This window comes from Danio rerio, chromosome 22 (assembly GCF_049306965.1).
Source record: "Danio rerio strain Tuebingen ecotype United States chromosome 22, GRCz12tu, whole genome shotgun sequence".
NCBI classification, from domain to species: Eukaryota; Metazoa; Chordata; class Actinopteri; order Cypriniformes; family Danionidae; genus Danio; species Danio rerio.
In genome coordinates this window covers 26,882,853-26,910,836 of record NC_133197.1, presented here as the reverse complement: position 1 = coordinate 26,910,836, position 27,984 = coordinate 26,882,853, and the positions used below count along the sequence as shown (strand labels likewise).

Genomic DNA, 27,984 nt, shown 5'->3' with positions numbered 1-27,984 from the left:
CGAGCAGTATGAATGGAGCTCAGATCTGCTATTTTGTCATGATCCACATGACCTACCCGAGTGAGTTGCGTTGCTTCACTCCCATTCATGAATTCTCTCGCAGGGCATCATAGGATTGTGCAGCATGTAGAGGATGCACACTTCAGAATCTTCCGCGAAGTAGTTGGTCATCCGGGTACTTCTCACATACTGATTTTCGAATTCTATGAATTCGGACATGCTACTCAGCTCAATAGTATCTTGATGCAGCCTTTATGATGCAAGCTGAGATTGCATCACTCAGCAAAGCAATGTCAGACACAATGCACTCAATGGAGCTAGTGACGTCACTGTGACGAGTAGGGTTTGGGACGGGGCTAGGTGAGCGCATTCAAAAGCATTTGATGCATCTCAGATTGCACTGCACCAGGTCTGCATCCAGACCCCTCTCACTCAGCTCCCATCCTCTTTTTAGTGTACTATATAGTATGGAAGTATGTTGTTTCGGACACATTCAAACTGTTCGACTATCAAGAAGTATTGTGAATTAAATTTGTGGTAAATAGACCATCTTAATTGTGGATCTGTTTTAGAGAGTTGTTAGTAAAATATTAAATTTAACATGCTCAGGAAGTTTCAACTAATTGTGCCTGTTCACATGGATTAGTAAAAACAATTGAAAGTAAACTAATAAAATTTCTTCAATTTTCTGTTTCAGCTTTAAATGCTTAACAATACTGAAGTCTGACTTTCGATCATGTTTGCACAGATTGAAAGCTCTAATCTGTAGACTGAACAAATTAACGTATAGTTTTCAAAATTGTGCACTTGAAACCAATTTCCAAACAGTTTTACTTTATGGCTTATTCCAAAAAATATTATGCAAATAATTTAAAAGTTATAGTCATCACTTTAACTTGGTATCAATTAGGTACTATCTCTTCAAAAGATTAGTATGTTATGTTAGGCACGACTTCACAACAAACAAAGGGATAGTTTGATGATGCAGTGACTGAGTATTGCACCATGGAGTTGTCATCTTCGTACATCCTACAGGACTCATGTTCAAAGATGAGCTAAAGTATAAAATGCTATTATCTTAGTATGGAGCAGACAAGCAAAGTCTCTGGTTGCAGTCGCTACGTTTCCATCGGTTGATGGAAACAACAAGATGCTCATAAATTTTTGAAAATGTAAGCACATAACTGAGTAGGATAAATGTTTTATTTCATAAGAAAAGATGCTCATAAGCTACGATCGAACCACGTTTTCTGAACAAATTCCAATATATGCATTAAACAAGGTCAGGTGATTTTGTTAGAGATCCTGTGATGATTATAATGTGTGAATGGACAAACCAACAGGCTGAGCACACTGTAAAACATCTAATGTGTTGATTTGGTCATTCTAAAATGCCTTAACCCTTTCAATATTAGTGTTGTTATATTATTAATAACCTCCAGAACTGTCAAGAGTGTCTGTGCTAAGCGTGTCAAGTCTTCAAACGCCATCACGTATTCATTGCATGTCGGCATCATCTTCTGAGTTGCAAGTCATTTATTAAAGAAGCAAAACATTGACGCAGCTTCTTCTACAACAGCAAATTCTGTATTTATTGTTGATATTTGGTGTCAGTTAATCAGGAAGTGATGATTTTGTTCTTTTTGACTCATTGGATGGAAACACTGCTTCATTTGCACGTTTTTTTTTTTTTTTCTCTCGATATATCAGTTTTGGGCATTAAGTTATTCACATTTTTGGATGAAAACATAGCTAATGACTCTAAATGCAGCTAAGGCACTAAAGCAGCAGAGCTTTTATTATGCCACCGTTCACCATTTCCTGCTCTTCCTATATGAGCAGTACTGTTTCATCATACTAAATACATTTAGGCTCTGTGCAGTCCAATAAATTATACAACATATTAAAATGTCATTGTTGTTTTTCTGTTTTATATCAAATTTAACTGGATATATAGGGTCATGATGTCATTGACATGGACCATGTCACTAGTTAAAATGAGTATTTTTATGGATTTGAACATTTTCTAAAATAATTAAAATGGGTAAATCAGCAAAATATTCTAATAAATAAAAAATAAATAAATAAAAACATTTTACATATTGTCCCTTTAACCTGCTCAGGACATAACTTTAAATAATGATCCTTTTAAGTAGTAGGCTGACAGGTTGAGTAAACACTGCAATACAAAGTGCTGCATAAACTTTAATGTACCAATGACAACAAATGGCAATGCAGAGAATGCAACGCACACAGTTAAAATGTCCAAATAATAAATAAAAATAGCTTTTTTATAGCCTACCATTTTGTTTACAACACCTTAAACGTTTCTAATGCTGGGGGTCTGTGTGTTGTCAAGACAACTGATTTTGCCCAGAAAACACTGCAAACATTGCACAATTGCTTTACAAAGTTTCGAGATTCACTAAGCTCCCAGTTTAGTGGGTGGAGGGATTTGGGGATATGTCGATATTTTAGCTGTTTGTTTTCTAGTTATTTCTGACATATTGAGTGGCGGTTACTTCAGCAGGACGATGCTTCTTCAGCTGCTGTTATGGGCGACCCTGCTCTGTCAAATCTGCGATGGAAAGGCCTTCCCTCAACGACAGTGCGTTTAACTCTGCATTATTAACTTTTAATGTGTAAAAATATATTCTTATCTTGTCGACGTTGATTTTTATAATGTGTTTATCTTGTCAAATGAGCAGCAAGAGGACGGTTTGGAGACATATGCGACAAATGTAAGTAGCCTACCCTGTTTCGTTTTGTGTCCCGAAAATGAACGATCATATTAAAACAATATTAACCACAAATTAAGCATCAATATGTTTAACAATGTTGTTTGTTGTAAAATGTGCTTAAACTAATAAAGTCATTTCGGACTGTTATTTCTTTAGTATTTATAAGAGAATTGTGTGGAAAAATATTTATATATAAGTTATATATATATACTGTTGAAGTTCGAATTATTAGCCCTCTGATTTTTTTTTCTTTTTTTAAAAATTTTTCCAAATTATGTTTAACAGGGCAAGGAAATGTTCACAGTATGTCTGATAATATTTTTTCTTCTGGAGAAAGTCTTATTTATTTTATTTCAACTAGAATAAAAGCAGTTATTAATAAAGGAAAAACATTTTAAGGTTAATATTATTAGCCCTAAGCTATATATATTTTTTCTCGATACAGAACAAACAGTCGTTATACAATAACTTGCCTAATTACCCTAACTAGTTAACCTAATAAACCTAGTTAAGCGTTTAAAGTCACTTTAAGCTGTATGTGAGTCTTGAAAAATATCTAGTCAACTATTGTTTACTGTCATTATGGCAAAGATAAAATAAATCAGTTATTAGAAATGAGATATTAAAACTATTATGTTAAGAAATGTCCGTTAAACAGAAATTGGGGAAAAATTAAACAGGGTGGCTAATAATTCTGACTTCAACTATATCTGCATATCAAATTCTATAATGTAAAAACTGGTTGAACTGGAGTTCAACTGGAGTGTGTTTTTCTGTTTACAGTGAGCCGGTCAAAGACCCTTCTCCGTCGTGAGTAACTGTCCTCTGCCCCCAGTAAACACACACATGCACAGATAATCATGGGTAATTTCACAGAGTTGTAATTTATTTGCTTAACAAATTAGTGTGCCTTGTGGGATATATTTCAATAAAACTAGATGCATCTTAAATATTATAACATTTTTATTTCTTTTTAGGTTAGGCAAAGTTGACAGTTTGTTATCGATTGCAGATCCTTTACATTGAAACAACATAAAATATCCTACAGTACCATACAAACACATAATACATAAACTACATAATACCGATTTTGCAGTTCACATTAGGGCAGCACTATGTATATTTTCAGCATCAATATGGCAATGTGATCATTCGCATGTATGCAGTGTTGAGTGTGGTTTAGACTTTATCATTTTGCAACAGTTTTTTGAAGCCTGTGACTGTGTGAAGTTTTTAAAAACATGACCTATGAAATTGTAATTGTACCATTTGTAACTTTGATAAATTAATAACAATACATTTTATTGAATTTTGGTAACACTTTGCAATTACAGTACATGAATAATGAAGTATGAGTAAGTAAACTGAACATTACTTTATTATGAACTAAGGATAAGTTAAGGTGCGCACTAATCTTTACAACCTGAGTCGCACGAGTTCATGTGTTAATAACGATAAAGTCACAATATCATTATACATTAACTTGTCAAAAGTTTATAATGGTTAAATTTAGCAAAAGTTAATGTGGTAATTTATACTACATGATAATGCTTAATTTAAAACCCTCATAAACTTGTTTTGGTCACAATTCATGTTATTAACTGCTGGCTTACTATGTGCCTATAATTAAGATATTAGCTGTTTAATAGTAGTTATAAAGCCCCTGTGGCCACCCCAATATGATTTAGTTGTTGATATTATTCATTTAAATGTACTTGCTTAAATTCACAGTATTTCCATAAATAAATAAATTAATTTATAATTAAACTGCAGCCACTATAATATTGATCAACGCCACCGACGTAGCTGATTCACTGAGATTGCACACTTTTTATTAAGAAATTATTATTTTTTAAATGAAAAAGTTGTGTTTTATCTGATTGAAAACCACAAATCCAAATAAATTAATATATGCATTTTGAAATCGGCTTTTCAGAATCTAGTTTATTTAGAAACTCCATTATTTTGCTGGTTTACTTTAGAGCCAAAAATCTCAATGATTTTGTGGATGTATTTTGCAAAAAGGTACATCAATAGAAGCATATTTATTAATAATATTGTGGCTCAAAAAGGAACATGGATAAATGATATTATTGGAGTCTGTATAGTAAGTGTGTGTGTATGTAGTAATGTCTTTTGTTCGTTTGTTTGTTTTATTATTTCATTCATTAATCTTCATTAATTTTAGACATGGCATACACTGTATGTTGTACAATAAAAGTATGTGAAAAATAACTTACCTGAAAGTAGTTTTTAAGCTAAATATTGGTTTTTATTTGGTTTGCACGTGTACCTGCTGTATTATTTAAGGAAATAAATTACAATATTAATGAGTAATTAATGTAAGAGTAATTAATGGAATTATTTAAAACGTCATTATTTCCTTTACCAGAAACAAAAACATAACATTACTCATTGTTCACAATATATACACAATTCATTATTGTTTTGTGTGCCACCTCAAGATTTGGTGTGGCCTTACTTGGCCACCCCTAAGAAAATTTTCTGGGGGCGCGACTAATCCCTAAAACCACCCAAAACCTAAACCCAACTTCTACCTTACTAACTATTAGTAAACAGCCAGTTAGTTGTTTATTAATCTCGTAGTGTTAGTTAATGGTTTGTTAATATTGTGAATTGTGACCTAAAGTGTTACCGAAAAGTGTTGTCAACATCAACAGTTTAAATACAGGAGTTCATAAGTAGTTAGGGATGAGTTAATGGTGACGTGCCCCTTCAAGTAAAGTCATGATATAATTATACATTAATAGCTCATTAGTTTATGTCGGCAGGGGCGGACTGGCCATAGGGAGCACTTGGACATTTCCAGGTGGCCTGACGGGCAATCTGTCCTGCCACTGTGATCTCATGCCCTCCCGCTCTTCTAACTCATGGTGCATTAACTAATGTTAACAAGCATGGACTTGAATATTAATAATGCATTAGTAAATGTTCAATTATGATTAATAAATGCTGTACATGTTTTGTTCATGATTAGTTCATGTTAGTAAATAGATTAACTAATGAACCTTATTGTAAAGTGTTACTGTATCAATAATATAAATTAACTATTCTTCCAATCCTAACATAGTTATAAAAGGTGACCATGCATGACCATATAATCTAAAACCCAAATTCAACCAATTGTCAATAATTAATAGATATTTATTTTTCTAATGTTGAAGGATAGATTTATTTTTGCTAAAATTAATATAAAAGTTAAAACTTGCACAAAAGCAAAATTATTTAAATAGAAATTTCCATCTCATGCTTTTTTCAAATTGTTATGCAGCATAAACATACAGAAGGCAATTGGTCGCATTATTTTATATTTTAATTTTTTATATTTTATATTTATATTTTATATTTATATTATTTAATATTGTGCTGTTTTTTATTCTCAGTCTCCATGATAAGCAGCTAAACAAGTTTCGTAATTAATTTAATCCTCTTTTTATGATGTTGTAAATGCAACCAGGAAAACAGTATGTGGGGCTATTTGTTCTCAGGGAAACAGGCCTTTGTTATCTACACTAGTGAACATTTGGAATTGGACCAAAACCTTTCCAAAAATCCAAATGTGTTCTTGCCTCAGGACAACTTTGATTAACTTTTTTGATCCCTTTCAATTGTTGAATACTGTAGTTCCTATGATTTGAGCTCCTGCAACTACTCGGTGCAAATGCATCTTTTGTTTTTCTTGAGGTTTTCTCTTCTAGCTCCAGCAAAAATAAGGCCTGGAACAAAACAGAACATCCTGGTGGAGGGACACAACCTGGCACAGGTGGTAGAAGTCACTGTTGTGGTTTACGACTATCCAAACTCCCAAACTGCCTTGTCACGGGGCTCAGTTTTCCTCAATTCAGACAACAACTACAGCGTCCTGCAAACCCTAGAGGTGAATTTATGTATGAATGCATGAAACCCTTCTCTGCATCAAAAGAGATAGTTCACCCAAAAACAAAAATTACCCACAATTTACTCACCTTCAAGTAGTTCCAAATTTGTTAAGGTTCTTTTTCTGTTGAACTCAAAATAAGATATTTTGAAGAATGTTAGATACTTTTAATCATTGGCTTCCACAGTAGGAAAAGCAAAGACTATAAAAGTCAAATGTTACCGGCTTGTAAAGTTTATTTCAAATGATTTGCTTTTGTGTGTAATGGAAGAAAGTAAGTAAGTTTTGGGTATCCTATCCCTTTAACCCTTCGACTGCCCCTCTACAAAACGGTTGACCATGTTTTTACTGTTTTAAATAATAGACTGTTAAAGTAATTTAAAGAGCAAAGTAATGGTTTGCACACACAGCAATGTTGGTTTACGAAAAAAATCAAACATAATCCTGTCACACACTACTGCACTTGATTTTGGTTTTATTGTAAAAAACAAAAACAAAAAAAACAAGAAAACGTGTTAAATGAGAATCCTTTATGATGAAATATTTTATGGCACACTTAAAAAACTTTAAAAAGGTGATTCGGTATTCCAAAATGTTTTATTTTGAATATTTTTATCTAAATTGGTCTTACACTTCATATTTTCTAATTTCTCATAGTATATGTATTAAGCCTGGTACTTTTACCATAAACTGACATATCTACCATTTAGTAGAGGCTGGTATTTTAGACATTATGGGATGTGTTGAAAAAAAAAATGCATTGAGTGTGTTAACTAGCGACATTATCACAAGAAAATAGATTTTTATAACATAACTGAGTGACCAAAAGATACACGGACCGCTCACCGGCCCTGCACGCACTGCTTGACATGGATGAATCTGTTAACGATATAACTGTGCTGTCTGATATTGCACTGATGCTTTTGACATATACTGCACCTTATTATATGCATAAGTCATGTTAATAGCAATACCGGTCTTTTCATGAGTAGCGATATTAGTTTACTCAGTGTAAGCCCGTTTGCGATGATGTACATGGTGTTAAATTTGACATATAGCTGCCACTTGCACGGCGGACAGCATCTGGCGATTATATGAAGGATTAAACAGAGGCTCTCGTGCTAGATGTGGCAAACAGTTACCTGAAAATTCCATCCCACAGACTTTTCATAGCAGATTTGAAGTGTCAGGATCAGCAGGCGAGCCTAAAAACTCCATTGAAAAAACTGGAGTAAAAAACATTTCCATATTTTAAAAACATGTTGCGAAAAAAATGTAGTTTATTGCAGTGCTGCTTGTACATTTGGAGACCCACTTTATATCATATGTCAATCCAGCGGTAACAATGGTTGATTTTTAGAGAAAACAGACCTTAAACGCGTCAATTTTTTTAACAGCATACAGTTCACTGGAAGCATTTGACCCAGGTTACTAAAGAATTAAAAGCCATTTTGCATACTTCTGCATATACCCTATAATTTATCGTATAAAATAAGCTACTTAATTGCTTATTCAATACAATTTTCCTACTTGGTGAGTTTCGTAACTACTGAAATTATTTTAGTGCTCATACTAGCCATTCGTAAATAAGGCCCTATGCTGAAGTTCTCTAATGTATGATCACGTCACTTGTTGCATGTAAATATAATCAATTACGTTCTTCTATCAGATCAACCCAAATTTGCTACTTCCAGATGGAAAAAAGAAGTATGTGAAGCTCGTTGCTCAGTTCAGCAACATCTATCGTGCAGAAAAAGTAATGGCGGTGTCGTTCCGCTCCGGACACATCTTCATTCAGACCGACAAACCTATTTACAACCCTGGAGACAAAGGTCAGCTCTCACATGCTGCTATTGAGCTGTTTTCACAGTACTCATTTACATTTACAATTATTCCCCCTTTTCCCAGTACGTTTCAGGGCTTTTGTGTCTGATTTGGAATTTCGTTCTTCTGAGAGAACCATATCTCTGGAGATTCAGGTGATTTGTCACATTAACCTAACCTAATTTGTCACATTAACCTAAACATTACCATGTTTGCTAAACAATTGTTTGTTTGTTTGTTTTCTGGAATATTAATGCTTACAGCACAATTTGCTCGTGTTTCAGAATCCAGATGGAATTGCGGTGCATGGTATTGGGAGAGTTAAAGCAATCGATGGGGTCTTTTCTGACATTTTCTCACTGTCTACTGTAGTCAAGTATGCACTCAGAATAGTTCAGTTGTGTTGTGTAGAATATAAAACAGAGTATAATGCACCAAAAGATAAATAGAGTGTTGAGATTGTTTAAAGGATATTCAGATGTAGTTTAGGGTGCTTGTCCACTGTTGTTTTTTTATTGCCCTAGCCAAATATACTACCTGACAAAAATCATGTCCCCCATCTAAGTTTTAGAAACAATAATTAAAAACTTGAATTCTAGTTGATCATATGAAATCAGAAGTGGCTCTAGATTATAATAATGTAATAATGTTCATGTCTGGTGACTGGGCTGGCCAACCCTGAAGCATTTTTTGCTTTCAGGAACTGATGTGGAAACTGATGTATGAGTAGGAGCACAATCCTGTTTAAGAATTTGTCCTCTCCTGTTGTTTGTAATGTAATGGGCAGCACAAATGTCTTGATACCTCGGGCTGTTGATGTTGCCATCCATTCTGCAGATTTCTTGTAAACCCCTCATTGGATGTAACTCCAAACCATGATTTTTTCTTCACCAAACTTGACTGATTTTGGTCAGAATCTTTGGTCCATGCAGGTTTTAATTTGATGTTCAGTAGTATTTGTGATCATTGGGATGCAATTTAACAGTTGATTCAGCTGAAAAATCTACCTTCTGCTGCTTTTCTAAATGATCAACTAGAAATCAAGTCATTATTTGTTGCTCTTACAACTGGGATCGATGACAAGACTTTTGTCAGGTTGTGTATATAAATATATCAGAAGTGCCATATTTTTCTTAACACATTTTTTAAAAAACACTGCCGTATTCAAAACATGCTTCGGTGGATATGTGTCTACTCACACCAAAGCCTTAAACAATATTATATAAAAGCAAAGCAAAGCAAAAAAAAAAGCAAAAAAAAAAACATTAGAGCATTTTGATTTTGCATGAAATAACAAAAAGGGTCATTTGTTTTCATACATTTATATAAATGTTTGTCTTTCAACTGCAAAAATTTTGTAAAAATCATCATTTAGTGGAATAAACCTGACCATTTCTCTAAAAAAGCATTACATAACTAAATCTTTAATTAGTTGAAGAAATATTATCTGAACTTTATAGAATAAAACATGTAAACATTTTACTTAAACAGATACCTTACAAACAAAAACAAAAACTTTTTTTACCAAATCTGTATGTACATACAGAGGGGAAAATAAGTACTGAACACGCCATGTTTTTTTTTATGGGAATAATATTTATAAAGAAGCTGTTGACATGGAATTGAACCATATTTTGCTAAAAACATATACAAACAAACAATTTAAACATAAAAAATAAATAAAAATAATCTGAGTAATTTAGTTTTGCAATAAATATGAAATGACACTGAACTACTAAAACGTATTTGATACTTTATATAAAAGGCTTTTTTGGTGATGGCAGCTTAAAGACGCCTCTCATATAGAGAATGAATTCACATAAATTGCTCAGGTGTAATTTTATTTATTTATTTTTTTTCCAGACTTCAACAGAGGGTAAAAATCTTGATGATTCTGTGGGTCTCGTCTATCAATTCAGATCTTTATTTTGTATTTTAAATTGGATTTAAGTCAGGAGATTGACTGGGCCATTCTACAGCTTGATTTTCTTTCTCTGAAAGCATTTGGCTGTGTTTTGCATCATTGTCTTGCTGAAATGGTTTCATCTTCATCATCCTGCTAATGTAGATGTTGGTCTGAAGCAGCAAATAGTACATTACAATGAGGAAGGGCAGAGGGTTGCTGAATAACTACTGAGAGATTTCAGCTGCTGTCTTGGCTTTTACTGCCTTTCTACACCTTCCTTTCTTCATATGTTCAATACTTTTTCCCTTTGTCATTTCATTTTATTACAGATAACTTAATTTGTAAAATAATTAGATTTGTTTTCCTTGCATATATGGATTTCTTTGGTTGTTACCAACATATAGGGAAAATTTCAAATCAGTGGCACCTTTAGAAATATGTTTTCTGAGAAAAATGGTGACGTGTTCAATACTTATTTTCCCTGCTTTACTTGTGTGAGCATGTGTGTGTGAAGTTTTTTTGTGTGACTTTACCAAAAGTATATTTTGGATTTCCTAGAGAGGGCAGATGGAAAGTTGTAGCAAAGTTTGATCAGGGAAAAGAGAATGTTTTCAGCAGAGAGTTTGAAGTGAAGAAATATGGTAAGCCCTTCATATTACCTCCTGATTTGTTTCTTCTACATATTTCTTTCTCCGTTTCTGTGTTAACACCATTTCTTCTTTTTTTTCAGTGCTTCCAGCATTCAACGTCACACTTACTCCTAAAACATCCCACCTTAGTCTGGATGCAGAGAAGTTGGAAGTTGAAATAACAGCTAGGTGTGTCAAAAATCAAATTGCTGTGAATTATTTTAAAACCAATGATGCTTTATTTGAAATATTTACTCACCAGTGGCCGGTTGTACCAGCAGTCTGCAAGTAAAAATGTAGCCTAGTTGTGACTTAAGGGGACACTAAGTTTCAACTTACACTCTACTAAATATTTTTGTGTCACGGAATTTAGTTCAAATGTAAAGCTACGTTCTAACTAAATATTTACAGCAGAAAAGAAATGACAGCGAGATTAGTTTACATGAAGGAGCCCGTGATGATAATGAAGAATGATCTCCCTCTACTCAAAGTCTTATTTTCCTCCCAAATCTCGCATTTGTTTCAGGCTGTGAAAGAAGAGTTGAATTTTCTTTTAAGGAGTGTTTTGTGTTTATTGTGTCCACTAATTGAAACGAGAATTTCTTTATGACTGAGTTTTTTACCCTGCACTTTTCTCTGTCATATAAAGGATATAAAACAAAAAATCAAGTGTAATGTTTGATAACTTCATGTGTATTTGGCATGCATTCAGGGCTCGCAATGCAGATATGTGCATCGTCTGTTATTAGTGACTGTTTTGGCTCTAAAGCATATCATATAGCAGGCTTGTTTTAAAGCAATTCACCTCAGATGTTATTTTCTTCTTCTTGTTTATGCTGTAGATAACTAACCAACAAAATATACATCAAAATTAAGTTACACATTATACAAAAAACGAATTTTGTTGCAAAAATATACATTTTCAAAGAAATATATATTTATAGATGTATTTTTTTTTTAGTTTGTGCTCGACTTAAACAACTGTGGGTGGATGATATATGCTTCGCTCTGTGTAAAATAATTAATGATTCACTGTTGTTGTAAACGTCTGTCATATAGGCCTATTTTCTGTATTTTTAATGTCATTAAAGATTTGGGGCCCTATCATACACCTGGTGCAATTTGGCGCAAGGCGCGGCGCTATAGTCTTTTGCTACTTTAAACTTGGCGCAAGGGTCATTTTGAGGTGTTGCGCCACACTGTTTAAATAGCAAATGTATTTGCGCTCAAATGTGCACCCATAGGCGTTCGAGTCTAAAAAAGCAGGCGTGTTTTGGCACATTGCTTTTTTGAGAAACTCAATAGTCTGTTCTTTAGACCAGAACAAAGTCGGTCTATTGTCTGGCGCAAAGTGCGCCTGGCTTACACACTACACACATGATGTAGAGCAATACGCAAATATATTTACATATGAAAAAGATATAATATCTTAAAGATATATATATATATATATATATATATATATATATATATATATATATATATATATATATATATATATATATATATATATATATATATCATATATATATGATATAAATATAAATGATAAAAATATATAAATGATAAAAATATTACAAGACATATTAATTTCTAGCCTACATGAATTTAAAAACCACTGCCTTCATACTTTCTTCATCTCGGGAGGCTTTTTCAGTTCATTCAATTTGCTTTTGTATAATGTTATTATTATTAGCAGTATTATTTATTATATCCATATTTATTTTAGTTTTATTAAAAACAAGCTTAGATTTGCCCACCTGCAGGTTTTAGACCATATGGGGCATAGCAGGTCTATTTGGAAATAACTCAGTATTTTGACCACACTTTGTTATTATTAATCATTTATTCGTTTGCTGGAAATTAGAACTGAATTTAGAAATAGTGTTGAAACAAATCTTTGCGCTTAACAAACAAAATTAATTATTTATAGGCTAATTGATGTCTGTGCGGTAAGGTTTCCCTATCCATGAGAGCAAAAGCAAAAGTGAACTTACTTTACGTCATGTTAATAGCAATGCGCTTATGGCACGGCGCAGATGACTCTTAAAGGTAATGGGAGATGAGACTCTGATTGGTTTATTCTCAAAACACACCTATAACTCATTAAGAAAATAAACTCAACCCTTTTAGACCATGTGCCATGGCGCAAAGTGGATTTTCCCATCCTTAAGTTAGCAAAAATGCGTTCAGACACTCACTGAAAGCGTTTGCGCCCTGCGTTTTGCGCTCTGCGCATGGACCGTCAAAATAGAGCCGAAAAGGCTGGCATCTGATTTTTCCTCAGTAATTATGTCCTTTAAATATCTAAATGCTGGTTGTTTTACGGTCGATGAGGGACAATAGTGGTATTACAGATTTCAAAGAAAATATCTTAACAATAAAAAGGAAAAATAAGCTTGACAAAAGATCCTATCAATTTAGTGACAAATGCCCTTAAATAATGCAGCCTGTAGTTTACAGCAAGCATCAAGTATTCATTGAGATTGTATTGTTTGTCATATCTTTCGTCTGCTTTTCAAGTTTTTTTTCCTCATTAGGCATGGCTTTCGAAAATGATGATATGAAACTCTGCTGGGTAGTTGTGCTGGTTTACCAACACTTGAGTCTGTAATCTTATTAGCATCTTCATAAGGGTGGTCTTGTTTTAAACGATGAAACAGGTTTGTGATGTTGCCTGCTTGTGATGACACGAGTCGTCTGCAGAGTTTGCAGTGCTTGTTGCTCTGTTTTGTGTCGGATTGCAAAAAATTAAGTAGCTCAAGACTACTGAAGTCTAGTGACGTTTCTTGTCAACAATGTCTGTGACTGACTTTTTTTACTTTATTTTTTTCTTACTCCTTTAAGTGCAACTAACACTGTATGGCTGTAAACTTGTATACTGCGTGTGGCATCCGGAAGGGCAGGTTGCAAAATGCCTGTGCAGCGTTATGCATACTTTGTAAATATTATCGAGCAATTAACGAACTGTTGTTATAGTTTTATTAAAAAATTATATATCATGATAATTATCGATATCGAATTATCGCCCAGCCCTATATGATACTATTGTAAAGTTTGGGGAATCCTTGTATTGTGTTGATTCCGTACATGTGGTCACTGTATATATTTCATCCAGGTATCTTTATGGCGCGCAAGTGAAGGGTGTTGCGTATGTGCTGTTTGGTATTGAAATTAATGGTGAAAAGAAGAGACTCACATCTATGAAGCAAATTGATGATGTAAGTGTTTAGTTTAAACATGTTAACCGTTTAATTATCTTTGTAGAAATTTACTATTGCGACTCTGTGTCTTTTACAGCTAAATGGAGGAAGTGTTAGTTTGACTATGGAGGAGATAAAGAGAGCTTATCCTGACATAAACAGTCTTCTGGGGTCTACGTTGTACGTCAAAGCATCAGTATTGACTAGTTCAGGTAAGTAAGTCCTACACCCTAGCTTAACAACACACAAGCAATGCTCTAAAAATCTCCTAACCCATGGAACATTAACAAGGTATCACTTGACTTGTAACAGTATAGCTAAAGCTTGGCAACCACTCACAACCACTTTTATCCTCTTCACAGGTAGCGATCTTGTGGAAGCAGAGAAATCCGGCATTAAAATCGTAAAATCACCCTACATGCTTACCATTAAGGACACACCAAAGTATTATAAACCTGGTCTGCCGTTAGCCATGACGGTAATCTAATATTCATTGCAGTGCTTACAGTTTTAAAACATACCTTTTGAATATAATAAATCAACAATTTTATCACCACTTTCAATCAATATCATATTTAATAAATAAAAATAAAAGTCATCAAAATATGTTTATTCCACTATTTTAAATTAGTTGATATTACATCATGATGTTAGCATTTTCCAATTAGCAACTATTTGTTTTGTTTTTTTAGGTTATCGTGAGTAACCATGATGGATCTCCAACTCCTAATATTCCTGTTAAAGTCACCTTTCTTGAAAGTCCAATCAGTGTCCACAGTGGCACCATCAACATTCACATCAACATGCCGAAAACGCACATACTATATGGCAATTCCCAGATATTGAAAGTAAGTCATTCACATAAACACACACAAAAACAGCAAGTCCCATTTGTGCTGAAAGTTACTTTACTTTGTACCTATACCTAATGAAATTGTAATATTGACCAGAGTGTCCTACATAAGTTACAACCTCAATTAAACACACCTTAACCAGCTAATCAAGCTCTTTCTAGGTATACTAGAAACTTCCAGGCAGGTGTGTAGCAACTTGGAGCAAAGCTATGCAGGACACCGGCCCTCCAGGACCGGGTTTGGACATCCCTGCATAAGCGAACTAATCGGCTGCTTAGGGACCTGCTGCCGCTAGTGGTCCTGGCTGTTTCCTTGCTAAAATCATTTTTATTAGCATTTTACAAATTATCCTCATAGACAGTGCTTTAGTACTTAAATATTTATAAAGTTTTACTGAAAAGAAAAAAATACCTAATTTTGATAAAGTTGAAAATGTTTTTGTGGTAGGTCAGTTGATCAACAGGAAGCTCACAGGATCTCGTTTCTCATATGGGATCTGTGTTCTTGTGGTTCGAGTTTGTTCTTTAAAGGTAACCTGCGAGACCGACAGGTCACTACAAGAACGCAAATCCGTGCACAGACACAGCTATTGCCTTTGGTCCATTGCCTGTCCCATATACTTGATCTATACTGGAAATTAGACAAGTGAATGATGAAACAAATCTAACAATACTCTTCAGGCTCAGAAAAAGAGAAGGGGAAAATAACGGCGAGAAGAGACAAGCACAAAATGGTTTTTAGCTTTGCTTTTAATTGCTAATGATCATGTGAAAACAGATATAATCTAGCACACTTATTGAAAATAGGCAATTACAGAATAATAAACGTTGACTACTTGAATTATATAGAAAATAAAATACATATATAACTTACAGTATCTCTCAAACAGAAATAGACTTACAGATCTTGCATATGCTTTGCGTTTTCGTCCCTTTAACAACAACAACAACAACAACTATGACCAGTAAAAGATGGGGAGCTACAAATCCTTTAGAAGATTGCCTTTATAGAAGAATATATATATATATATATATATATATATATATATATATATATATATATATATATATATATATATATATATATATATATATATATATTTATATATATATATTTTTTTTTCCTGGTTTTACAGATGGTTTTTTAAACTAAGTCTAAAATGTATTTTACTGAAATGCAATACTGAAGTGTCTTTCACTGACATATTTTGCACACTGGTAATATTTTTCCTGAGACAAGTTTATAAGAGTTATGTCCTAACTGAATTAACGAGAGTTTAATATAAGCTCTGGACCCTGCATCTCAAATAAAGTAAAGAACAGGGAAGGTGACTGAAGGAAACAGAGTTTGTGTTTGTGTTTTAACATTAACCCAGTGTTGATTACCTTTTTCGTATTGTTTTATATTTTTTATTATTTATGGATCAATCTTTTGCATTAATGTTAATTTTTTTTTGAGTTTTTAATGAGTTATAAATTGTATACATTTTATTACTAAAAATGCATTTTCATTTTTGGCTAGTTATTGTTCATTGTCATTTTATTGCAGAGTTTTGCTTTTAGAATTTATATAATAAAAAATACTATAATCTTTTATTGAATTTTCAATCTATTTGCTAAATTAATAGAATTTGTTTTAAACACTCCAGAAGGACGCAACGTAGGAATAACTGGTCCTTGTACTGTTTATTTCTTCATTTTTGAAGCTGCTAGACAAAAACAGTGCTGTTTTAAAATGTCCAATTCATTCAGACAGTTATTAAGTAGAAGAAATTGATTTTTGTTTACATCCCTCAAAATGGTCTTTAATATACTCAACTGAACCACTCAATGAAAATGAGCCAAAATAGGAGTGTTTTAACTGTCTGCTGAATACTGTATATTTAACATCATATAGGTGGAGACAGTGGATCCGTCACTGAAACCAGAACAGCAGGCCATTCAAGAGGTATACGTCAAGCCATATTCTACTTTTAGCGGTCACGATAACTTCTTGCACGTCTCAGTGGGAGCAAGTCGAGTGGTGGTCGGTGGCAGTGTCAGTGTCCAAATGTACATCAAATCCTCTTTACCAAACCACAGAGCCCTCGTGGAGCATCTCACATACATTGTGAGTGACCCTGGAGACATTTCAGTATTAAAGCGGACTGTATTGTCAGTGTTATTCATACTAATAATTCTTTTCCAGGTGTTAAATAAGGGGAAAATAATTCAGGCTGGTAGAGTGAATGTCAAAGGCCAGGATGTAACAAGCGTTCATCTGCTGATTACCACAGAAATGCTACCTGCATTTCGGTTTGTGGCGTACTACGTTTTGCCATGGCAGCATAGGGCTGAAGTGGTGGCAGACTCCGTGTTTGTTGATGTGGAGGACCGGTGTGTAGGTTCGGTGAGTTCTTGTGGTATTGATAAGCAGTTATTATTAACATTCTGATTTTTAAAAAATAAAATTCTGAACAGAAATATCAAAACAATGATGTCTGGCATTGCCTATAATATAAATTTTATAATATAAAATAAAATTTTGTGATTTTTACTAGCTTAATGTTGGACCAGTGGATGGAGAAATAGTCAGTTCTTACTCACCAGGCAGCAGCTTTAAATTTCAAGTGAAAGGTGATGTTGGAGCAAAGGTCAGCCTGGTAGCTGTGGATAATGCCATCTTCTTGTTGAGTAAAAACCGCCTGACGCAGAAAAAGGTGAGTGGTTGTCATTTGCATTCAGGGTTCATACGGTCATGGAAAAACTGGAAAAGTCATGGATTTTTTACATGGCATTTTCCAGGTCTGGAGAAGTTTTGGAAAAACAGAAAAACCCACAAGGTTTTGGAAAAGTCATGGAAATTACAATTACATTTAATCATTTAGCAGACATTTTTGTCCAAAACGACTTAAGCTGCGGTCACACTAGAGCTTGTGCTTGCAAAATTCTGTCGTACTGTGCTGTGAAAAAAGGCGGGGTTAAAAAATATGATTAGACATTAAGAAAAGTGAGCGATTGCTCCATATGTTATAATTTCTTATTTTAAATGATCTTCTATTGGTCTCACACAATCACCTGACGTGATTTCACAGGTAAGAATTCACCAAGCTTGAACTTTCGTATGCAGTGATCTGCGAAACACCTGCCTGGTTTCTGGTCTGCCGTATTCGCATGCCTATGAATGGAAGTCTTTAGAGCGAAAAGTGCAGTGATGATCCCAGCTTTATAATACAAGAAGTTTTACCTACTATTACTAGTTTAACAAACTATTAAGATTAACTCAAATTAGTTTGACAATATCTGTATATTGGAATGGAGCTTAGTTGTTTTTACTTATTTCCTTTTCTTGACTAAAACATGCTCTCACATTATTAGTGCTGTGTAAGCATCATCTATTTTACATAGACATAAAAATAAATTTTATTGCTATGCTGTAATAAATTGAAATGTTTCTTATGATTTACCATGTATATGTTCACATTACATGACACAGGTTATGAAAATTGACTTGAAAGTCCTGGAAAAGTCATGGAATTTTTGTAGTAAATATGTGTATGAACCCTGTGCACTGTTCTTTTCAGAACTTTCTCCTCAATGAAAAAAGTAAAAAAATATAAATAAATAAAACTCTTTCATTCAGGTGTGGGAAGTGGTGGATCAGGCTGATATGGGCTGCACCGCAGGAGGAGGCAAGGATAATATGGGTGTTTTCAGTGATGCAGGACTGATGTTTCACTCCAGCACAGGAGGTTCAACTGACTCCAAAGAAGGTCTTTCATAGACACAGCAGTAACATTTTACATTTACATTTAACATTTATTTATTTTGAGTTTCCAAAAGAAAATACATATATAACTTACATAATCTCTCATGTAGAAAGAGACTTACAGATCTTGCATATGCTTTGCGTTTTCTTTCCTTTAACAACAACAACAACAACAACAACAACAACTATAACCAGCAAAAGATGGGGAGCTACAAATCCTTTAGAAGATTGCCTTTATAGAAGAAAAGATATATATTTAGACACATAATATTCCATTTAAAAGTTACAATTCTAGAAAAAGCCGGGTATGTTGGTAAAAAAAAAAACTCCATTTACTCCAAATTCGAAAAAAGTATTCGGTCTGTGTTCTTGATGAAAAAGATCACCTTAGGTGTCTCTAATTTTAACCTTTTTTTTTGTAATTAGTTTTTTACTAGCTGTTTCTTGTTTCTAGTTTCTTGTCTTTATTAATCCATTTATATTACCTAAATATAAAGATTCACAAGTGAAAGCAATTTCTACTTCAAAAATAGCATCTAAATGTATTTTAATCTCTTTCCAGCATGAGGTTAATTACTGACAATGCCAAAAAAAACATGATAGTGACTAGCTACAGTACTTATCCCCTACACATTCTCCAGCAGCTAGTGCCCTTGCCTTTGTATTATATCTGATGGGTTGATGAAAAACCTTACAACATTTTCTCAACAGAATTCTCTCCATGGCTGAGCTGGTATTTTCCAATGAGTTTTACAAATATTTCCCCAATCCTCATCTGAGATATTCAGATTTCCTTTCATTTTTCATTCAAAGCAGTAACATTTAATACAGTTCTACTAGAATATGTTTGGTCACTTTGTTGAGCAAAGGTTTGAGGTATTTCTAATGCTTTTACTTGCAGTACCAATGCTGCATATATTTGATTAAAATACAGCTAAAGATGTAATATTGCTGGATATTATTATACTGGATTATTAGTATTTTAATACATTTTAAAATATAATTTATTCCAGTGATATTTAAAACCTGAATCATTAGCATCATTATGGCAGTCTTCAGTATCAGATGGTCTTACAGTATTCCATCTAAACTGTTGTTGATGATAATAAGTAATGTTTTTACATTGAGAACAATTATGCTGCTTCATTTTTCATCATTATTTTTTATATTTTTTAACATTAAGTCTTTACTTAATTTCTTTTAATAATACAATGCATTTACAATGTAATCATTTAAAAGTGTAAATAAAGCTAGTCAAACATTTCATAATTGGGCAAAATTAATAGCACAAAATGGAGGTTGTCAAAATGAATTACAAAATGCTGGAAAAATATTCTTTTGACAGTCACCTTGTCCAATTGCTTAGATTTTTAAGTAAGGTTATTAAAGTCAGAGCCAATGTAACACAGAAGTTCCAATGTTAAAACAATTTTTTTTTGGAGTTTATTAGATGAAAAAGCAATGTTAGTTAATGAAGTAATTTCATATTCATTTCATGAAATCTAAGGGGTCATTTACATGACAATGTTTTCAGCCTGTTTGATTTGGCTGTTTGTTTACGCAACAGTGTTTTTGTGACTGGATACACACAAATCAAACAGAATTCAGACAGATTCGATCTGTTCTATGATTGTGTAAACATGAAATAAAGCGCATGCATGTGGATATTCAGAAATTGGTTTCAGGCCTCTTTCATATGTGGAAATAAATCATATATAAAATGAAATCAGATATTGGCTACAAATCATAATTGGACATCAAGATCTGAGAGTGTAAACGTTAAAACACTTGTGTAGACATGGAACATAAAAAAAAAAAACTAATTGAAAAATGTTTCCATTTTTAGCTGTGTCATATAAACGTAGCCTAAATCTAACAAAAATTAAAATTACCCCAAGATATGGGTTGTCCATGGAAAGCTGACTTTTATATGTACTTTTATTGGTTTGTTTCTCACAGACTGCTCCAGTAAAACTAAACGGCGAAGACGTTCTGCAGCCAAACTGCAGCTCAGAGATCAGCTCGGTAAGTCGGAATTATCAGTGTATCAAATATTCTTTAAGCAATCATGACATGGATTTTGCAGCAGGCAGCAGTTTCTAACTGGCGGGACTATTTTCAGGCAATACATACTATCATTGCGTCTGCTGCAGCCAGGTTACAGCAGCAAAGTTCCTTGACTATTACGCTGGAATGAGAGTATAGTTGCTAGCCATAAAAAATACTGTAGCACCTTTTCATTTTTTGTCAGTTTTAGTGTATAATGTATCTACAGAAGAGTCAAGCATTAAATAAGAAAATTATTAAAAAATTTGGTTCTTTTTTTTTTGCGAGATGCTAATGGTCTAATCTATTTCAATAGTCTATGCTAAGCTAAGTTTAAAGTTCTACCACCAGACCCGGAGATTTACTAAATGCTAGAGTTCCTATTTTCAAAAGAAATGGAGTGTTGGTTTAAAGCAGTATTGAATAAATGCATTGTTAGAACATTTAAGTGTTGAATCTGTGTTGAAAAGTCAGAATATATTATTACAGATATTCAGAAGTTAACCTAACCATCTAATTATCTTTGTTTCTCTCACTCAGAGAAGGCCTATTCAGATGAGCTCCTGCAGAGGTGTTGTGTGGATGGCATGAAGGAGATTCCCATGCCGTATTCATGCTACCGTCGCTCTCTCTACATCACCGAGGACTGGAGCTGTGTGTTGGCTTTCCTGCGCTGCTGTGCAGAATACAGAGGAGAGGAGCTCGGCGTCATTACCAGACCTCCACCAACCACTGCTCCACCAACCATTGCTCCGCCAACCACTTCTCCACCCACCCTCTTTCTCGTACCACATCTTGAATATCATTTTCCGGAACAACCAGTTTTTTTTGTGAGGGATAGAGTACTACAATCCATGCCAAAGCTGCATGCCGAAGCTAATGTCGTCGGAGTTCGTCAGGACAGTTATCGGGAAGTCGTTGTAGAAGAAGAAGAAGAGGCGGCTTCAGTGTTTGAGGAAGATGATTTGTCTGATCTTGAGGATATTTATGTGCGCAGCAAGTTTTTTGAGTCGTGGTTGTGGACCGATATCAGACTGCCTAGCACTGCCAAGTCTGATGGGTAAGAGTTTAGCATTTGACTTGATGTAGATGTCGCACTGTTGTTGTATTGATTGTTTTGTTTTTTCTCCAGGTTGGCTGTGTTTCCAGTGGACACCGTTCTTCCAGACAGTATCACACAGTGGGGGTTTCTAGCTGTCAGTGCCTCACCTGAGAAAGGTGAACAGAACTTTCATCTTGTCACAACACAAATTTAAGTAGATTAAACAAAAATAGTTAAGGTCCCGTTTACACTAATATGTTTTAGTTTTAAAATGGCCTTGTAGAACGAATACGATTCACACTGGCGTTTCACCTAGCATTCCTGAAAGATCTATGTCCACACTACACTGCTGAAAACGCACATTACTTGACCACACACAAATGCACTCTGGCATGCGCTGCATCATATGCGGAAGTCTGAGCTCCAGGCAGTCAGCAGGTATTTTAAACACACCTCCCCAGGTGAGAGCAGCACACATCAAACAGTTCATCTAGGATCTACCACTGGATGTCATCTAATGACTCTTTGGTCTTTTGAATCTTACTTGTTCTTTACTTGTTTTGGCTGAGCACAAATATAATTTAATATATGAATTAATGTAACCGTGTACACTGATTCTGCACATTTGACTGATTGCTTTATTTCCTATATTGTTTAAACTTATTGTACCTTATGCTTTTATAATGGCCATTATTGATTGTTAAGATTGACATTCAGCAAAGCAGACAGGGCATGTTTTGTATTTTACAATGAAAATTAAAGTAGGCAGTTCTGTTATAGGATCAGTTTTGTTATAAATATGCACACAGTGAAGAGGACGGTCATAAAAATATGCAGCTACACGATGCCTTAACATTTGTGGTGTCTGTTAAGTTGTTAATATCAAAATGAAAACAGGCAGTTCCTGACATCATGTTTCGGAGTCCAACATTGGATGGGGATGATCATATTAATGATGATATTAAAAAATAATAATATTAATAATTGTAATTATTATTAAGCTATGCGTTGATCGTTATTGCATCTGAATGTATGATTATTTAATCTAATATTTAAAAGGATCATTTAAAATATTTTTATTCACAGGGTGTCCCCTGAATCTTAAAAAGTAATTTTATTGTTAAAATAGTGAAACAACTACAGGGTAATATGGATGACTTTAAAGTACACTGTTCCCTTTGAAAATTTACCCGACATGTCCTAAGGAAAGGATGCAAGACCAACCTTGTGTACTTAATATTGAAAAAAAAGCCATAATCAGAATGTGTGCAGCACCACCCTCATTTTCAGATGTCTCCGTTTTCCCCCAGCCACGCTGACATGGAGCAGCCGCGTTTTATAACAAAAATGGCCTCTTCAGTGTTTCCAAAATGCTCCATTTTTGGGGCTTGGAAACTCTGGGGTAGTGTCGACAAACAAGAAAACAAAAATAAAAAACTAAGAATTGTGTTGTTTCAACTTATATTAAATAATTAGTTTGAACAAGCAGCAAGAGTCATTTTTTGAGTGTAACATCTTCTGCTTCTTTAAACCTACAGATGGCAGCATCATAATAGCAGCGGAGCTAAAATGATAAATGGCAATTGCTTTTATGCAACGAATGTGCCCATATTGTTTTTTTTAACAAGTAATACTGATCATTTTTATGTTTAATCCTGAGTCCTTAATTATGAGTCCTGATCTGATAATGATGATAATAATAATAGTCATATTTAACAGGATAATTTAAACCATTTTTGTTTACAGGGTATCCTCTGGGTCTTATAAAGTCTTAAAATGTCTTAAATTTCAAAAACTAAATTTTAGACCTTAAAAAGTCTTAAATTCACTCAAATTGTGTCTTTTAGGTAATACATATTCTGTTGTGGGGTGTGCACTACCTACTATAGAAGAGATTGCACATGATCGAATGCTGGAAAAATCATCCCTTTTTTGATACAGTCCAAAAGTGTGCAAGCTCTTTTAGTAAAAGATTAATTAATCTCCGGTGTTACAGAGAAAAATACTGGAAGTCTTTTTTACCAACAGTGATCAGATTGTATAACTAAAGTCATACTAGATGGATTGTGCTGAACTGAATTAGTTATTAAATATGGACAAGTGTTTACTCGTTGTTTTTGGAACTAAGTTGTGCAGTATGAATGTAATTTTATTTTATTTTTTACATATATGTACATTATTTATCTATTTTTAGTATGTAGAGCTCTGCTGTGACATGTGAATTTTCATTTTGGGGAATAATAAAGTCAAACAAACAAATAAACAAAATAATTGTAAACAGGTCTTAATTTTGCTATGTCCATGTAAAACTACCCAACACGAATCCAATCACCAACAATCCAACTCTATATAACTTTTAACCAAACTCTATTTATACCTCTATTTACAATGTGGTTTAATTATCGTCCTTATCATCATATTTGTTTAAAAGGTCTCCGTGTATTTATAGTCCATGTATGGTGAGGACACTGACCTGGACCGACTATTGTGCATACATTTAGTTTATTACAGTTTTTAAAGATTTTTTTTCAAAGACATGTTTTGTTAAAAAATGTGCAGTAATACAACTAGGGGTTGTTTGTTTTGACTATATATTTCAAATATATGTCTAAAAAGATAAAGTATAACATAATATATTTTAAAAAAAGTCCTGTATAAGTCTGAAATTGCATTCATAATGGTCTTAAAAAGTCTTAAAAGTCTTAATTTTGACTTTGTGAATCCTGCAGAAACCCTGATTTAGCTTTTAATACCACCGTCAAATAAACAGAACTTATTATTTAGCTTGTATTGCACATTATTATTATTACTTTTTTATTATTATTATATTTCTTTATTAGTCTTTTAACGCAATGATCACCTATGTTTACATAAGAATAATACACATTGTTAATAAATGACTTCCAATGCTACTTCAAGCATTTCTGTATGTGAATTACAAATGCATTAACCATATTTAGATTTAAGGAAACATGTTAAGGATTTTTGCATATAAATTATTTGAAATATTTCTTACTAATATTGTGATGCTTGCCCGGAGATGGGTTGCGGCTGGAAAGGCATCCGCTGAGTAAAAACGTGCTGGATAAGATGGTGGATCATTCCGCTGTGTCGACCCCAGATTAATAAAGGGATTAAGCCAAAAAGAAAATGAATGAAAGAATAATGTGGAACAATTTTTTGTCTGTTTTGTTGTTCTAGTAGAATCTGCCCATTAAGTCACCAAATTTAAGAATTAAATATTAACTAAAGAAAGTATTTGAAAATGCTATTAACAGTATTAGCAGTAATGTGTTTGTCTGTATAATTTTGGCAGGTGTCTGCGTAGCTGAACCGTATAACGTCCGCGTGTGGAAGCCGTTCTTTATCGACCTGCGTTTGCCTCACTCGGTGTCCAGAAATGAACAAGTGGAAATCAAAGCTGTAATCCACAACTACAAGAACTCAACACTGGAGGTACGTTCCACACCATCAGTAAACTTTGTGACTTATTTATTTGTGTCTTGAAGAGGCATTTTTCTCAAATATTACATATACGCATATTTTAGCTCCTTAAAAAAACATATAAATATTTCTGTTTAAGAAATTACAATTTACAATTTTATTTTGCTACCTTACGTTGTAGTTATAATTTAATCCACGGAAAACGGTTTGCTTTAGTCAAGTTTTATGAAATCCAACAATTTACTTCCTCCCTGGAATGGCAGTCCTTCTCTGATGACATCATTTTGATGGCTTCTGTAAAATATGCTTAGCCACACCTCTCCAAACTGTTAAGCTGTGGTCACATTGCACTTTTCGCCCCATTCCATTCATGTACACGTGAATGTGCAAGACTGGAAATGCAAGCTCTTTGTGAAGTTCAAGTGACCTGCAAAACCCCATCACGTGATTGCGCAAGAACAATATATGACCTCTCTGTACAGAAATGTAAAATATGGACCAATCGCTGGCTTTTTTAACGTCAAATGATCTTGTTTAACCAGCCCCTTTTCTGAGCACCATACAGCAGAATTTTGCATGCTTAAACTCTAGTGTGACTGCTGCTTTAGTTTGTTGTGAATGAAAAATGAGGAGGAGTGCAAAAATAAAACCCCGCCTCTCACCTACTTAATATTCAGTTTCAGTTGGAAATACTGTCTACACATAATGCCCCATTCTTATGCTGCGTTCACACCAGACGCGGAACGTGCGTCAAGCGCGAGTGATTTACATGTTAAGTCAATGCAAACGCGCGAATAGACATCCTGCGGTGCGATACGCGCGAATGGCGTGGCGCGAATTACGAAAACTTCGCGAATGGCGTGGGGCGAATTGAGCGTTTGGCGCGTTTGACGCGCCTAATGAGCGTTTTTGCACGAATCTCTCGATTTCGAAAATCTAAACTTCAGCGTACATTCGCACCGCGTTAACCAATCAGAAGCTTGCTCTTGTTGTCGGTGTTCTAAAGGGGAAATCCTCCAGCCTTCACTGACAACAGTTCATCAAACTCGGCTTGGCTCAGTCAGAAGCACCGCTGAAAGCCTCCGTCATCCAGGTTAAGTTTCTGGAGGAGTATATGAGCTCACAGAGCTGGATGCACCTCTGAAAGAATGTAGAGGACTCAGACACAACCCAAACGTATCGACGCTGTTTTTCAGTCTTCATAAAGCACATAAACACTGTTATTTTCTTTATAAAACCCATGTTAGCCATTTAGCTATGAATCTAGAGTCTTCGAGCAGACAGAAGCCATGCCCATCACGCGAATCCGCGTTGGTTCTGATGTGAATTTGACACGCGAATGAAGCGGGGTTTGACGCGCGTATGAAGCGAGTAAACTCAAATGTTCACGTGGCTATTTATGCGCGAATAGCGCAATTTATCCGCGCGTTCCACGTCTGGTGTGAACACAACATCATGGGGCTTCAGCATCAACGCTTGACAGAGGGCGTGTCTGAAGTTGGGGCTGATGCGATCATCATAGCAGCGTCAGCCAATGAAATTATTCAGCAATCAGCTACTGTCTGAGCTGGTGTAATTGCATACAGAGATCTGATTGGCTGACGCTTCCATTGGCACTTGAAAAGTTGAGCAAGTCCCAATTTCTGCACCGAGCAATGCCACTGAAGTGGCACCGACGGATCTACAATGCAGTTCGGCAATGTTTGACGTCACCCATTCAAAGTGAATGGGAAGCGTTGAAGCTGATGCCCGTGTAAATGGGATGTAAGTGTAGTGGTTTCCTTGGTTTTTTCTTACTAAATCAAACTCAGTCTGGAGGTTATGAATATCAGAAGAATATACTTTATTGTCGACAACAAAGGAGAATTTTCAGGAGACCCCCAGTAGCATCTCTGTCTGAAAAATTCTGTCTCACTCATCTTCTGCCCTCCTTAAATACTATTTTACAACTGTTTTTTCCATTTGTTCTAATTTGTCACACAAGATCCCACCTAGGTTGACCTCTGACCCCAAATTCCACCTAGGTTAACCCCTGACCTCAATTTCCACCTAAGTTAACCCCTGACCCAAATCTGGTAACTATATAACTTATCCATTTCTTGTGATATGGTAATTCTTCTATTGGTATGCAAGTCTACAAGCAGATTATACACATACAATTTGAATATATAGATTAACTTCACATTTTAAAGAATATAAAATCCACTTCATAAGTCTGCAGCAACTACCGCTTTGCATTTGCAAGTAGGTTTAGTTTTGTCAAAAACAAAAACATTGCGTACGCCTAGAATTCACGCGCACATTTGGATTTACTTGCGATGAAATGAACATGAGAATGTGCGTTGGTCCGCGCCAACTTCATGTCTGGCGTACGTATATTTCTTGTGTGTGTTTGTTTTATTTCCATTGGCGACTCCTAGTGGCAGTTATGTTAAATTGCACACTACAAAGTATCGCACATGTAAAAAACAACAAATGTGAAAAACATTGCTATTAATTTATAATTAATAAAATGGGTTTATTGACACAATATATATATATATATTTTTTTACCAATTATGTGATTTAGAACATGTAAAAGCATTTGCAAATGTATACAACCCTTAGTCTATGGCAATGGCAGTGTTGGCCTTTTTAGAGGACATTTTTT

At 34.4% G+C, this 27,984-nt stretch overlaps 1 protein-coding gene across 4 annotated transcripts in view; it reads left to right on the top strand.

The window, feature by feature from the left end:
• Window positions 1–2,501: 2,501 nt before the first annotated feature.
• Window positions 2,502–27,984, top strand: part of c3b.1 (complement component c3b, tandem duplicate 1) — a 56,975-nt gene continuing 31,492 nt past the window's right edge. For 3 of the 4 annotated variants that reach the window (XR_012397424.1, XM_005174029.5, XM_009296389.4), the window contains exons 1-21: window positions 2,502–2,608; window positions 2,709–2,741; window positions 3,525–3,551; window positions 6,447–6,639; window positions 8,309–8,471; window positions 8,548–8,618; window positions 8,748–8,839; window positions 10,928–11,010; window positions 11,100–11,187; window positions 14,117–14,219; window positions 14,299–14,413; window positions 14,564–14,679; window positions 14,894–15,049; window positions 16,952–17,164; window positions 17,243–17,443; window positions 17,595–17,753; window positions 18,677–18,806; window positions 20,762–20,827; window positions 21,389–21,908; window positions 21,981–22,066; window positions 25,207–25,346. Coding sequence is in view for 3 of the 4 variants with exons in the window: in XM_005174029.5 (XP_005174086.1) it covers window positions 2,535–2,608; window positions 2,709–2,741; window positions 3,525–3,551; window positions 6,447–6,639; window positions 8,309–8,471; window positions 8,548–8,618; window positions 8,748–8,839; window positions 10,928–11,010; window positions 11,100–11,187; window positions 14,117–14,219; window positions 14,299–14,413; window positions 14,564–14,679; window positions 14,894–15,049; window positions 16,952–17,164; window positions 17,243–17,443; window positions 17,595–17,753; window positions 18,677–18,806; window positions 20,762–20,827; window positions 21,389–21,908; window positions 21,981–22,066; window positions 25,207–25,346 (2,829 nt within the window). In the remaining variant the exon portion in view is untranslated. Of the gene's footprint in view, window positions 2,609–2,708; window positions 2,742–3,524; window positions 3,552–6,446; window positions 6,640–8,308; window positions 8,472–8,547; window positions 8,619–8,747; window positions 8,869–10,927; window positions 11,011–11,099; window positions 11,188–14,116; window positions 14,223–14,298; window positions 14,414–14,563; window positions 14,680–14,893; window positions 15,050–16,951; window positions 17,165–17,242; window positions 17,444–17,594; window positions 17,754–18,676; window positions 18,807–20,761; window positions 20,828–21,388; window positions 21,909–21,980; window positions 22,067–25,206; window positions 25,368–27,984 lie in introns of all 4 variants that reach the window. The other variant, NM_001100013.1, reaches the window with a different exon arrangement.